The sequence below is a fragment of the Monopterus albus genome, unplaced genomic scaffold (genome assembly GCF_001952655.1).
Source record: "Monopterus albus unplaced genomic scaffold, M_albus_1.0 scaffold16.1, whole genome shotgun sequence".
NCBI classification, from domain to species: domain Eukaryota; kingdom Metazoa; phylum Chordata; class Actinopteri; order Synbranchiformes; family Synbranchidae; genus Monopterus; species Monopterus albus.
Genome location: NW_018127896.1, coordinates 1,396,481 through 1,411,718, shown reverse-complemented (window position 1 = coordinate 1,411,718; position 15,238 = coordinate 1,396,481). Strand labels below are relative to the sequence as shown.

The window sequence follows — 15,238 nt, the reverse complement described above, 5'->3', positions numbered from 1 at the left end:
CCTGCTGAAGGACAACCACCTCAGATGCTGAGGTTCTGCTTGATGGAACGCAAGTTTTTACAAGCTGTTTGAGTTTGAGGGTGCGTTTACAGCTGTGTAAATGCCACCTCTGCATGTTGCACTAGAAAGCTGCAGCAGCCGGTGGTGGCACAGTGGAAAGTTACTGCAGCTCTATGGACCGTTTTGGTGCTGCCAAATATATCAGCTGGTAGAGTTTAGTCATGAATCATGCTAATGATGAGGCTGCTGGCTTCCTACCCCTGTTCTCTGCAGTGGTAATCCTGTCAACAAAATAGGGGCCTTTATTGAGTTAACTGACAAACTCTGATCATAGAACAGAACCGTGCTGTCCTCAGTCACCTACTATTGCTTTAAAAAGCACTAGCATTTGTTTGAATTATCTGCTATAATTCATTTTGTGAATGTCTCAATTAAGAGCAACAACAGCTTGGCTCCATTAGTGTCTCGAGATCACAAAGCAATTAAACGCAGGTTTTGCAGGCACAAAGCAGCCTGACATCCTGGTCAGAATGATCCAACTTAAAGAAAGAAAAACAGAGCTGAGCTGCAGGAACAGAGAACGCGGTGGCTCTTTAACAGAGTTTCATAAAGAGGAATGAGTGAGCGCAGCTGCCAGACACTTGGGGTCTGAGCCAAGCTGTATTAAAACAGGGTGTATTTTAAACAAAGCTTGCATTTGCACAGGGCCAGAGGGTGGCATGCTGCGGATAGCTGACTCGTAACTGTTGTGTTTAGCGTTAAACACAGTGTCCTGCCATGGCAACGTGGATGAGTTCCCCTCAGTGCCATCAGCCAAGCTGGAACTGTTTCTAGGCAAAGCAGTCACAAAAATGAGAAGTACATTTTAATTGCTGGGAAGAATAAAAAGAAGATGATGTCTTTACACAAGATAGTTTATATCATTAAAGCAGATGTGTCTGTCAGGTTTAATCATCATCAGGAAAAGGTACTGACAAAAAAAGAAATGGGTGCTTTGGTGTTTATGTTGTACTGTAACATATCAGTTCAACACTTTGATCCAGACTGAAGCATACTGTATAAACAGCCAACTATAAGAGTCATCCTAAAAGCCTGTAGTAAGATTTATGGTCCCTCCCCACTGTATACTGCCACCGTGAGGTGTAAACTGTAAGTTGTCCATCACTTTGTTTATTACCTCCACCAAGGAGGTTAAGTTTTTACTGGCTTTTGTTGGTTTGTTTGTTCACAACGTAAATCAAAAAGTAGTTAGTTGACTTTTAGTGGATTTGTTTTGTTTGTTTTTTTTTGAGAGGTACAAAACAATCCATTGCATTTTGGTTCTATTCTGGATCATCATCTGGATCCATAAATTTTTTAAAGGATTATTTTTCAGAATGTTTATTTCTAACTCCACACATAAAGCCTACAGTGTTTGGGCAAAACATGCACGAAGTCTGTTCTGGATCTGCTGATTCAGAATGTTGAAAATTAAGCTTTAGGGCTCTTGGAAAACCTACTACTGTGAGAAAACACATAATGCAACAGACTTGCAACTGAGATCACACTGTAGCTGAAACTCTGCTGACTCAGCAGGTGTCAGCAGCTCTGATGTATCTTCAAAAGTACTGAGCTGGATCCAGAAGAAAACAAAAAGATTGTTTTTCTTTAATAACTTTCAAATTAATAATGATATTAATGTGATTCCAAATGCTAGCGGTAGGTTTTCCTGGTCAGGGAATCATATTATAAATGGTCACACTAACATTGGAATATTGACGTTCATTTCAGACTCAAATATACTTTTGACTGAACTAAGACAGTGAGTCTTTTCTAATAGGCTACACTGAGGCTAAAGCTTCATGTACCAGAAACAGCATCCTTACCTGCTGAAGAGCCATGACGACAATGAACATTGTTTTTTCCTTACAGATTAGAACCATTATGAGGAAATATGTATGGACATATTCTTTTATTCTAACATAACTCAATTTTACTGCTTAACTAAAACATTTCCTATGGCTGAAGTGCACCCAAATGTTATAAAAAATTGTTAAGGTCAGGTCAGAGCATGCTCCAGTGTGACTCTCTGTCCCGCATTATGATTTGAAGGATCAGTCCTAGTACATCTGCCTATCATGCACATAATCCTGGTTGCTATTAATCAGATTTTGATGGAGAAAGCTGATTCTCATGACCTAAATGCTGCCTTTGTAAAGCTGTACTGACAGAACTTGATGAGTCCCTGCATACAGTTGGCGCAAGAAGGTGCCACAGTTTTGTTTACGCTGATTTGTTTGCTTGTTAGTGGTTTAACAGGTGCTTTGCTTGTTGTACCTGCAAAACATTTGTGGCTATATGTTTCAGTTTCTGCTCTTCTGTTTCATTTTTTTGCTTTATACCCTTCCTGATAAAAAAAGATACAGTAATGAAAAGCCTGAGATACATTTTCTGCAGCACAAAGCTGCTCTGAAACTCTGTCTGAACTTCAAACTACCAATAAAAACCCAGCTTATGTCATTCTCGTCATTATTTTTGTCCAGAAGAATCCTGATGCGTGACATTTCATATTTACAACTGTCATCTTGGAAGTCAGCAGCGTGTTACCCAGTGTGAACCGTCATTATGGGAAGTCACAAGCAAAAAATTCCAACTTGCTTTATAGCCGACAGATGTTGGATAATAAATATTGTAACTGACTTCTGAGCTTTTACTGTCAAGTTGGTTTGAGGCACACGAAATGAATCTGTGTGTCTTTCAGTGTAGTAAATTTGGTCCTTGGCATGCAGCAGCAGGTTGGTCACCAAGCACAGGTTTTTTTATAGTATGTTATGCTGACACTGGCTGGACTCAGTACAATGAAAAATACAGAAATCTTTCAAATTCACGACCCTGTAAACGGTGGTTCACCTCATTCTAACAGAGTGTAGCAGTACATGGTGACTTCCTGCCAAATGGATGAGACATTGCCTAAATGTACACTTGTTGCCATTTCATGTTGGACCTAAAACGTTTGCTAATATGGGCAGAGTTAAGCAACAGGGGACAGTGTGCATGGATTTATAAATACTGTGGTAAATGTACAGTATGTATGTATTTATTGTAGTCCCTTTTGGATATTAATGTAATATTTGTTAATATTTTAAATAGTTAACAGTGTAGTAAATTTATTTACTATTTGTGTTTAATTAGTCATTCCTTTATTTGAATATCTGATAAATGTATGCATGTAAATGAATTTATTATTTATTTAGTAAAGAAAATAGTAAAATTTTTTATTTATTAATGTGAATTTATTACAATAATACCATAGTAAATGTATTTATTTGATTTTATTACAGTATTTGTAAAAACATTTATTAACACTGTAGTATATGTATTTATTTTTAGGCATTCATTAATTTATTAAAATTTATTATAAATGTGTTGTAATGTTTATAAACGCAAAAAGCTTTATTAATATAGCCTTAGAGTGATAATTTATATTTGGGTATGAAGTTTGCGTGAAGAAAATAAATGATACAAATAGCAACATGTAAATATGGGGGAAAATCCTGTTTAAGGTATTCCCGTTTGGAATGCGGCTTTACCGTGATTACTGGTCTGCGGTGTCATTCTCAGCTGGCCCACTCTCGGACCACCTTAAATATTTCCGCGCTCGCGCTAAGGTAACACGTACCCAGTCACAAGCAAGCAAGCGCACGAGCCAAAGCGGGCGCGTGCGGCGGCAGTAGAAACCTTGCGAAATCACAACTGGGAGTGAACGCGCAGGCGGTGGTCGCACAAGAAATCTTCTGAGTACTTTTCAGGCTTTTAGAAACTTCTTCAGCTTTCGGTATTAACGTTGAACTGGTGTGGAAATACTTAAACATCGGGGATATGAGAGGCTGTGACGGCTTGTCTACATCCGTCGGGCGTTTGGAGCGAAGCTAGCTAAAAGTCCAGTAGTTTTCTTCCAGCTCAGACGCAGCCCGTGAACGTGAAGGCGATTTCTACTTGCCGTGTAATTTTCAGCTTTATTTTTCTCGGTTTTCGAGGGATGTGAGTCTTCCCAACACGTTTGGACCCGTCGCAGTTGACTTAAAATCTACCTAGAGCGACTTTTCCCCACTTTGTTGGCTCCGAATTCAAACCATGTCGACCACGGCGCTTTACGCGGCGAAGAAACGGAAGAAGCCGGTCCAGAAAATGTAAGTGAACAACAGAAGTAGTATCACGGTAATATTCCGGTAATACCCCTACAGTATCGCACAGCATGGGTAAAAAAAAGCGAGTGTACAATGACTTTATTGTATTTTACCTTATGATTGCTTTTGTATGTCTAAGATATATCAAAAGTGCGTCTGGTCTTGTACTCTGTTGTACTGTAATACTGCACTAATACAACCACGCTAATTACATTATAGAAACTACACCTGTGGTCTTCAGCAGTGAATTTATAGCCTAAAACCATGGCACAAATAACTTATATTTCCATAGAATCATCATGAATTCATGTTCTTTAATGCACCATAATCTGCATCCACGTGTTGTTTTATTAGTTGAAACTTGTATCCCACATAGACAAGAGATGGCTCTTTTGTGGGTGGTTCCAGCTGTGCAAACATCCCCAGACTAGTCCCTCAGTATTCATTACAGCCTGGGTTACATGGTAATAAGAGTGTAATAAGCTGCACTCTGTGTGTGCAATAGTAGCTGCATTGTCCTTACTTGAATCCATAAGGCCATAAAGTTTATTTTCTCTGCTGTGGTTATGAAGCGTTGGCCCGCCAGACCGGTGTAATGTGAAGTGTCTAACAACACTGCAGGCCTATCCAGCATGGAAAATAAAGAAAACTGTTGCTTTGGTATTATTGCAGTCTAATTATACCGCCCAGCTGGGCGTTCTGGACTGCTCTGTGCTTCAAACACTAGAAACTCATTTAACTCTTCAGAAGAGACCTTCTCTGAGTGCATTGTGGAATTTAGTATTTCTACTGAGTTTTGGTTGGAGTGTGCTTTGTAAACGAGGAGGTTGACAGTAGAGAGAGTGAAACCCCACATCAGTACGACGGACAGCCCGCCGTATGTATATGTTGTATGAGAACCACTGGGTCAGCAGCAAATCCCTTTTTTGTTTAGAGGAATGTATGTTAGACTGAGTTTTGTTTATGTTACCAGTGCACTGTGAAACCTATAATTGTTCTTTATTGAAGCTTCAAAGAAAACTGGTTCCTTATGGGATCTTTATGGCTTGGCACTAAACAGTCATACTCAAACGAATCCTTCCAGGATCAAAATGTACTTTTATATGTAAGGAGCCCCTAACAAAGGATGAATAATTCTTCACAGACCCTTAATTTTGCAGCAGAGAAGCACTAGAGAGATCATCTAAAGCACCAGAGTTTATCTGAGACCCTTCATGGTTCTGCAAAGAACCTTTTGTGAGGTTCTCTGTAGCGCCATGTAGACCCTGCACTCTTTCAGCCACACTGTGTTCATCAATGTGATTGTATCAGGTTGTTACTTTTAACTTTAACAGGTGTTAACTGCACCATACAGAACCACAGACCCAAGCAGAGAACCACACCAGAACCCTGCCAGAACTGTGGTTTCAGTGTGTGTGTGTGGTATTACCTGCATTAATAATAATCAAGACATGGAACGATGTTTCCACGAGGGAAGAGGGAGGGAGGATGGTGTAATCTGAGACTCACTCTGTGTTTTCTTTCCTCCTCCTCTGACCGCCTCAACATACTTCTTTCCTGTCTTTCCTTCTGTCTCTGCGTATTTTGGGGGGGTTGTTTTTTCCTCCTCCCCTCGACTCAAATTAACATAGTTTTGTGTCACACAAACGCTTATGTAATTCCGTCATGTTCACTTGCCTTAGTTTTTAAGAGAAGCTGCTCTTACAGAGTTTATCTTTCATTTCTTTGGGGGCTGACATTGGAGTGATTGAGCTATGAGTCTGTTTAGCCCACAGACGCGACTGGAGGCGGTGTTACTGCAGCCTACCCCGAGGCGGTTCACCTTTGTGTATACTCAGCTCTGTAAAACTAGAGCACTGAAATTTGTGGTAATGTCTGTGAGTAGGAAGGAGCCGCAGTGCAGCTGCACAAAAGTTAGAAAACAAACACAACAAATTTGATATAGATGGCCAAAAGCATTTGGACACACAAATCTGCCTCTGAACTCTGAAATTTCTCTGAAGTCTGGACGCTGGCTGCAGGGATTTGCTCCCATTCAGCCACAGCAGCATTAGTGAGGTCCAGTATTGGTGTTTGGTGATACAGTCTGGTTCATGGTTCATCTCAAAGGTGGAGGATGTGGTTGAGGTCGGGTGTCTGTGCAAATATAGGATGCGGATGCTGGTTTGTTTTTGTAGATGCCACTTCAGCAGAGGCCATGCTGATGCACCTTGAGGTATGCAACTGCTTTCCTCATGACTGACATGTGATGGACATTGGTTTCCAGCTTTCACTTCCTGGATGTTATGACACAGTGATTCACTGACTTGCTGCACAGTTTTCTTTATTTCCTGCGTTTTAGTAATCAGTTTTGGTTGATTAGGGTGAGGGCTCTGTCATTTCCATGTTTTAACAGATGAGCAAATTGAACTTTTCATGCTCAAAGTAAACACATGAACCATGTTTATTAAGAGTTACTCAAAGTTAATGATGGCAGTGTGATGATAATATAGTGTACAATGGGTTTTCTCCCTTTATTATCTCTGTGAGTACTAAACTCCCATTATTTTATTACAGTTTTGGCCTTATTGCATTTTTGTATCAAAGTGTTAAAGTACCTTGATTGTCAGATACTTAATTAACTTGATTATTATGTTTGATTGTGTTTTTTATGTATTTTAGCCATAAACATTTGCTTGGTTGAGTGTTGTGATATAAATTCACATATAAAGTTACTGAAGATTTGATCTAAATAATAAAACTATGGTATGTATCATTATAGAAACGTTCTCACTACAGCTCCTAAAACACTGCCAAGATGTTCCCTATAGTATTTTATGGCACGATTATTCATGCATAGTACATTTATGTGAAACGATGTGAAGTGAAATGTCAATTTCAAGTTCAGGCAACGAAATGCAAATTATGAAAAGCACTTGGACTTCTGTTAATTCTGGATCAAATTTAAACATGTAGCACAGACTATTAGTTTGTGTGGCTCCAGAAATATCTGCTCTCTCCCTGAGCCTGATATCGATCAGGTTCTCACACTGTCCTTGTGCTCTTTTTCTTCCTTGTATCATGACTCCAGCAGGGAACAGACATCAGCATCGTATTGAGTTTCTTTTGTTCTGCAAAGGTGTCGTTGCCGTGTCAGAGACAAAGTGCCTTTGTGTGAACACAGGGGAGTGTTTCTTCAAGTCCAACACAACCCCATACTCACATGTGCACGCCCCTTCCAGGACAGATTTTGTAGATAAAGCAAGAAGCAACAACACTGGTCGCTCATTGTTCTTGCAGGGAGTTGTGGTGTCAGGAATGCATTGATAGCCATCTGGCCTCAGTCTCAGATCTGTTGAGTTCTGGAGTATTATTGGAAGCAGATGGAGGGCTTCGTCAGGACCAGTGTCAATATTTGACACATGTATGTTACAGTTACAGTTCAGGTGTTGAGTTCACACTGTCTGCTAGTAACATTTAAATAAGCTCACTGTCTTTATCTTGCTTCTAAAAAGTTTGTTATGCTTCATACAAACCAACATGTTTTCACACCACAGTTCAGGCCTGAGTTGCTATCTTTAACTTTTAGACCATCTTCACATTTTCTGCCAGTGTCTATTATATTTCATCTACATTACACATATTTCACTGGAGGCTACTCTGACGATCTGGGCATAACTTGTTCCACCATGTCATGTTTATTTCTGGCTTGTTTCTACCCTGTCTCATCTAAAATTAACACAGGAAGTCTTCTTTCCAGGCGTAAGTTGTTCGTGTTATTTTTAGAGGCATTTTCAGTCCTTTTAGAGAGCACTTATTCTCTACAGTCACAAATTTTAAGATACTGCTTTAGTCTTATGTCCAACCATCTTCCTTCAGACTTTAGCTCCAAATTTCTGTTCAGGCATTTTGGTTGCAATTGTTTTCACACAGGTTGTTTGTGGTTTTCTGCAACTTGAGGCAGCATAATTAGACTTGAAAGGACCAGTAATCAGGAGGTTAAAGGGTAAAAGCCACAGTGACTAGAAAGTATGCAGTTATGCAGGTGCACCCACACAGTTGGCTTCACGATTGGTTCCACCTGACCTAAAATCCCCAGAGGAGTCATCAGAGGGAACCTAAAAACCATCAAACATACAGCTGCTCTGTGTCAGACTGGCCTATAATCAACAACCAGATGCTCTGCTGAAGCGTCCTGAAGGAAGAAATGTGACTGTTAGCTGCAACTAACAATGACATTGTCACTGAATTGATTCTTTTTATAGTAAAAAGTATGTGATGTTCTGTGAATAAAATAAAAATCAGATTATCAAAGAACTAATAAGCAGATTAATCAGTGACACCTGTATTTTTATATTCCACCTCATTTACTCAGGGTTTTTCTTTCATTACCCGGCTATACATGTTTTATGGCAGCAGGTTCCCAGGTCAAATCTCTTAATTCGAATGTCTTCCTTTGCCCTTTAGCAAGGCACTTTTCAGCATCTGAGCTGCATTTCAAAGTAAACTAATTTCTCCACTCAACAGATAAACAACTATCCTGCAAAAACCACTTTTCATTTTACAGTCTCTTTAAACAGGCAGTAGCTGGTGCAAGAGTCTTGCTTTGATTTGTGCTGTGCTTGTCTGAGTGGTGATATTTTGGTTTTCTTTTAGAGAAGAATAAGACTAAGAGTGTCTGGAAATTTTGGTGTTTTTCTTTGAGGGGAAGTGAAGATGATTTGTGTCGCAGTTTTTAATTGTATGACATTAATAAGCACTGTTAACAGAATTTGTTTCAGTTCTTATTTTACTATAAAATAAATAAGTCTGATGCAGGTAGAAATATTAAAAATTGTAGCTGAAGGAGTAAAAAAACACAAAATAAGCAATACATTGTCTCTCCTAAATTATGGCCCCCCTCTCTCTCTGGTGCTGCTCAGATATCAGACTGTGGTTAAACTGTACAAAAAAGAAAACTAGTCAAGTCTCAGTGTCAGTAAGAGGCATCTCCAGGGCCGACCTGAGGTGCTGCACATCTTCACACGTCCTCTGGATAAAAGAAAAGCCTCTCTGTGCAGTGAAAGTCTGGTTTGAGTTCTGTATGAGAAGCTGCAACTTTCACTTAAAGACACAGACTTGCTTTCTGCTGCTTTCGGTTTCATCTGGCCTGACGGCGTTGGCTTGAGTGATCAGGGTTTATTTACCATATTGCATAAGTTAAAACAGCAGAATGTGCTGTCTTGTCAAACCAGTGTGAGAAACTGTAGTGATTTTAAGTGTTGAGGCAGATATGGAAACCAATACGGGATGCTTACTCTTTTTATTAGCATTGCCCCACATACAACAAGTGGCACACTCCAGAAACAGGCCATACAACACATGTAAAGAGGAACTTGGAAATGCACAGAACACATTAAAGAGCAGAGAGCTGCTCTTTCTCTGCTTTGTTTTGACATATATTACAATGAATTGGATATGTAACCATGTACATTGTAGTTGTGTACTACCATTATTGACTGACTACTTAACAGTAGGCAAATTGACACTAAATTGTAGGAGCTTTTCTGTTTTGTGGCTGTCACAATTTAGGAATTACCAGTGTATGACTGGTCCTTGGTGCCTGTCCATACCATACAAACAGCAGGTTTGCTGAGTGTTGCTGAATATTGCAGTTGCTATGTAAACTGTAATATCATTTCAGAAAATAAGAAACACTTTAAAAACGAATCTTTTCATATTTGGAGTTTCTGAGTGCTCCATTTCCACTATAAAGCCTCAAATGCACCCTGATGTAGATAACCTGTGATTTTCAGCACCTCATGCTGTGGTGTACTGACAGAGCACAGCTGAACACACAGGTGGTAAACAAGTCCTGGAACAGGTGACATCAGGCATCACCTAGTTCCCATGGCAACAGTGGATGGCGCTAGACAGCATGTTGCCCTGCCCCTGGAGAGTCGAGGTGGTCCGGGCTTTGTTATTTTCCAACGTTCAGCAGCTGTTAGGATAAACAACTCTGCTTGTGTAGAGGTGACTGTGAACTGATTAAAGTTACATGAAAAAGCAGGTGAAGAAACTGAAGATTAAGAGACTATAATGTATAAAAATTAAAACGTTGTGCCTGTCATTTCTTTTTCAAAATGCTGCAAGCAAGCTCAGTTCAGACTTTTGCATTGTACTGTTGCTCAGAATCAACTGTTTTTTAGATCACCTCCCAGCTCTTTGCACTTTAAGATGGCCAAGTTTCCATCCAAATGTGGTGCACGTTAACTGAATTTACAGAAAATCTGTTGTTATGTGAATATTGGTTCACTGAGATAAACATTTGTGTGCCTTTAAACCAGTACTGAACATGAGGACTGTATTTATGTTTATTTCATATACTAATTTGTTACCTTTAGTTTTTATTGACACCAACTTTGCTGTCTTTCTTCCTCTTAAATCATTATACATTGCAACGGTTTTTCCAACAAAATAAGCCATGCTGAAGATGTTGCATTGGACTCTGGAAACCCACAATCTGCATTTCTGACAGAATAAACGATTGATTTGTATTTTAAAAAATCATCGTTGTGGTGTGAATGTTTGGTTACAGGAGTGTAAAGGAGACAAAATGACACCCTGTGTTTCTCCTTCTGTGTCAGTGTGTTATCAGTGTATCATCTCAATTTATCCCAGCCGCTGTTGTACTGATGCCCAAACACTGGTACACAGAGCACATTTAGCCTGAAGCTTGTTTCTTTTACTCATTATGCCCTGTGTCACTCTCAAACCAACACTGTGACTCTCAGGGGGAACAGAGTATGTTGAGATTTGTCATCTGTAAAGATCCATTTTGTCAGGCTGTCCATTAAAATCACCTTTCTCATTTCCTTTGTTTCCTAGCATAGCCTTCTTTGTTTTGTCTGAAGACTAAAGCCATGTTTATAACTTTGTCTCTCTGTATCTGCAGCCCCAAACCTCCACCCGCTGATGGCGCCAAGTCGAACCCTTCCAAACGCCACCGCGACCGGCTCAACGGCGAGCTGGACAAGCTGACCAGCCTACTTCCCTTCACTGAGCAGGTCAGGGCTCGGCTGGACAAGCTGTCCGTCCTCCGCCTCAGTGTCGGGTACCTGAAGGTCAAGAGCTTTTTCAGTGGTGAGTGTTGAAACGCTGAACATTGGGTTGACTCCCTCATACCCATGCTGGTTTCCAGCAGCGTTTTTTAAACCTCTAACCTTACAGGCTTAAGAGTGAATGAAAGATTCAGACATAGGTGACTTTTACTGCTTCATTCACACATAATGGGTTACTTTATTAGGTATAGGGGATGCCTCCTCACTGGCTGCATCACTAACACCTTCTCTGCCAGTGAACATCCTTTTCAGTTTTCTTAGCAGTTTTTGGGTGGAGAACTCTGCTGCCTTTGACAAGGTTGTCTGAGGCTGTCGAGAGATACATGTATCAACTAAAAGTGAGACTAGATCCACAAACGTTTTCCAATAGCATGAGGAAGCAAGGTAACGGCACCAAAGTCAATACAGAAATTATACAGACCCAGCTCTCAGAGGTGACTGCCACTACAGGCCAGCTGGACCAGGCGCTGCTCAACCTGAGCAAATGCAATGCAGATGCTGTGTGTCAAGCCACATATCTGCTTTTTGCTTGGGTGAGGGTAGGGTTCAGGATGCTTTGTGTTTAGGGCAGGTTAGGTCTGGAAAATGGTGTTGCTTATTGTGGGGCTCTGAAGATTTTTGACAGCCTGGCCTGACACCTCCCTCTCTGGGGCCAAATAATGGGCAAACATCATTTAACTTGTATGCTGAGTTTCCATATGATTGCTCTCCATTTAGTTGTGTATTATTGACTAGTAATTTGGGGAATTTTATATTGCCTTTAGTTTTAACTTAGAACAATGATTTTTAAGTGGTGTTAGGGTCTCATTTCAATTACCAGACAAAGCTTGCATTGCTATGAGGGATTCCAGCCTCTTTTTTCAAAATTGAAAATACTGTAAATGACAGAGAAGTACTAAGAGCTAAGGATAGTAGTGAAAGGGTTTTTAAGGACAAAATGGAGGAGGAATGATGCTCTAACCTCCTTTAAAAGAATCCGTAGATTATTCATAAAAAGTGAATTCTGCCCTGTTACTGGAGCAGGGAGGCTTGCAGCTCACTGAGGTTGCTCCAGTGTCCAGCGGGCTTCTTCACATTGTTCAGCGATTAGATCCAGACAGCCTGAAAGACAAGGTTTCTATTTCCAGTAAATAGAGTTGGGGGTGTGGTTGTCCCCAGCTGGGAGGATATATTAGTGCATGATCGTGAAATTTGGCCCTTCTGGCTTACTGTGTATTTGGAGCTGACCTCCTCAGCAACAGGAGGTGTGAAGTGAAAGGAAGGGAGGCGAGCATTTCTCTGTTAATGTTGCCAGGGCGATGATTTGTACACACTGGGCACGTGTGAAGACATTAGTATACACCTGTTGTGTGCTGTAGCTTAAAGTGCTAATGTACACGTGTATGACCATGTAGTGCATTTGTTTGTGTCTCAACAGAAACCTAAAAAGAAGCATTTCAGATCTCTCACTTCACGCTGTCATTTGTTTAGTTGGAGTCATCATTATAAACCAAATTAAGTGTTGTTTAAAAGGAATTTTGACACAAATGTGATAGCTGTCAATTGACATTTTATAGTGTGTTAGACTAGACTACACAAGTAGCAGCTGATCAGTCAAGCAAAGAACTGAAGATGCCTGCAATAGCTGCAGCCCTAATCATTATTTCTAGTATTTTTCTTTTACTTTGGTTCTTTGCGCATTAACGTATATCCAGCTTAAATACAGACTGAAAGCAACAACATGCTCTGCGTCCAGGTTAGCTTCTGGAGTTTTCAGATCAGTATTTAATAATCAGTTGGTTGATAAAACCTGAGCACCTCATTATTTCAGGAAAGTTAGCTTCAGCTGTAAGTGACGCAAATAATAAATTCTCCCAACAGAAGCATTTAGTGCGGAGGTTATATACAGTATCTCCAAACATTCGAATAAAACATCTGCTCTCACATTCACTTGATCGTCTCGAGAGTGAGGCCTTCGTTGTTGGAATCTCTGGGAGTTTTTGTTCAGGCTACAAAGTGAGCCAGAAATCTCAGCCGCTGGCGAGTAATCAGTGCATCACTGGCATTGACTAACAGCCCTGTCAACCCCTTTGCAGACATGCTGTGGTCTATTTGAGCTCTCAGACGATAAAAACTGCCTCCTCTATGCATGTATCTGTAGAAACAGTGCGTTCTCATCAAAACAAATTAGATTTTCACTCATCTTTTTCCAGCAGTTTCAGCCTCCTGCCAAAGGAAACAGACAACAGAACCTGTTGCTTTGGACTCCTCACTTATTTGGCAGCGTGGTCACTTAGTGTCAAATAAACAAATATGTTTGAAGGCAGCACTGGGAATCTGCTTCAGAGTCCTGCACAGGTCCAGTTTTGAAAACCCGCACACCTGGGATTTCCATGTGTTTCCTTAGTGAGGAAGTGCCTCCAGTTTGACACAGTGACGCCTATGTTGAGCGATGTCCTATTAGCTGGATGTGAGTTGAGGGGTCAAAGGTTGTGCCATAGGCCTTCACAATAAATGTATCAGTTATGTAGGCTTGATAAAATTATGCTGACATAGATGTTTATGTTTATTTCACTCGCTACTTGCCCGCATTTAGTCTATTTTTACCCATGTCCAATATATTTTTACCCAATATAAACATATGTTTTACCTGTTACACATCATTTATTTGCGGGTACCCGGCCTGACCTGGTCTAGGACTCTAGTCTGGTTACCTTCAAACTTGAATGTCGGCTGAGGTGCTGGGCTCTAGCAGTGCTCTTACTTTTAAATAAGATCAGACTTGTTAAGTGCAATAGAGTTAACAATTAAATAATTAGCAACATTTTGATAATTAACTCTTAGTTGTTTAATAAATCAAAAGTGGCAGATATTTTCTGGTATTTTCTTCTTAATTGCCACTTGTCTTTAACATTTTATAGAGATTTATCAAAAAGGGGAACAGATGAGAAGACATGATGTTATCATTGATTCACTGCTTTTCTGTCAGAGTCTCACTGGGAAGTTAATGTACTACATGCACAGTCATAGACAGAGATATGAGTTATCGTTATAGATATTGGGGACACACCTCCGCACCTCCAGCTCCTCTCCACCTGTTTCTTGGCTGCTGATCTGTCGCTCTCCCCTCCTGCTGAGCCCCACCCGTTTCTTGTGGCGGCCCCTACAGCACCCTGGGGCCCCTCAACTGTTCAGCCTTTTCCTCCTCAGTGCCGACGTCCACACCCGACCGCCACACCACCCACCACAACCTCCAACACACCAGTTTGTTGTTACAGTGAGGGAGACCTGTTCGCACGGCAGGCCTGCACCAGGACAGCTCAGGGCTTTATGCATTCATGAGATTCTCCAGCTCACACTAAGAGTTCCCCCAATTTTACTTCTTGTTTGCTCCTTCAGACGGTTCCTTTAAAGCTGACTTGCAGTGCATGCACCAGACTTCATCTGAAGTGTATTGTTGTGCAACATCCTCATTACTGTTGCTTTTGTGGCTTCTTTGTCCACCTTTAGATGAGCATTATGGGCTGTCTGCTTTACTGAAACCAAAAAACTAGTCCTTTAATTTCCTCTTGTGTCATTTATAGTTTCACCAACTTCATAAGCTTTGTGTGGGTCCAGGAGACCTTTTGAGAGCATTTTATTTCACAGTGTGATGTATCTTTTGTTGAAACGGGATGTTTGAGACATACTTAGCAACATGTAGGTGTGAATGTGTTTGTCAATATGTGTTAGCCTTTAAATAGACTTGCAGATTCTCTAGGGTGCACTCTGTCACCTGCCTCAGTCTAATAATAATAGTTACAACATGATGGTCACATAGACTTTGACTCACAGCTTTAAGTTCCTAACAGTGGTCTATAAACTGTATGTAAAGGATGGTGGCTCTGTATCACCACTTTGTTACTTCCCAAAGCACAGACATTCAGATCTCTCCTGTTCGGTGAAGCTGTCCACACGCTAGTAACCCTGCACTGTGCTGCTGTGTGTGGCCTCCGTGCAGTCCAGACACTGATG

The 15,238-nt window shown here is 40.7% G+C and overlaps 1 protein-coding gene across 1 annotated transcript in view; it reads left to right on the top strand.

The window, feature by feature from the left end:
• Positions 1–3,697: 3,697 nt before the first annotated feature.
• The window catches only part of LOC109955732 (aryl hydrocarbon receptor-like), a gene marked incomplete at its 3' end in the record, with an annotated part of 48,974 nt that continues 37,433 nt past the window's right edge, over positions 3,698–15,238 (top strand). Inside the window, exons 1-2 of the mRNA XM_020592147.1 lie at positions 3,698–4,169; positions 11,080–11,267. Of these exons, the coding sequence (XP_020447803.1) occupies positions 4,114–4,169; positions 11,080–11,267 (244 nt within the window). The remainder of the gene's footprint in view (positions 4,170–11,079; positions 11,268–15,238) is intronic.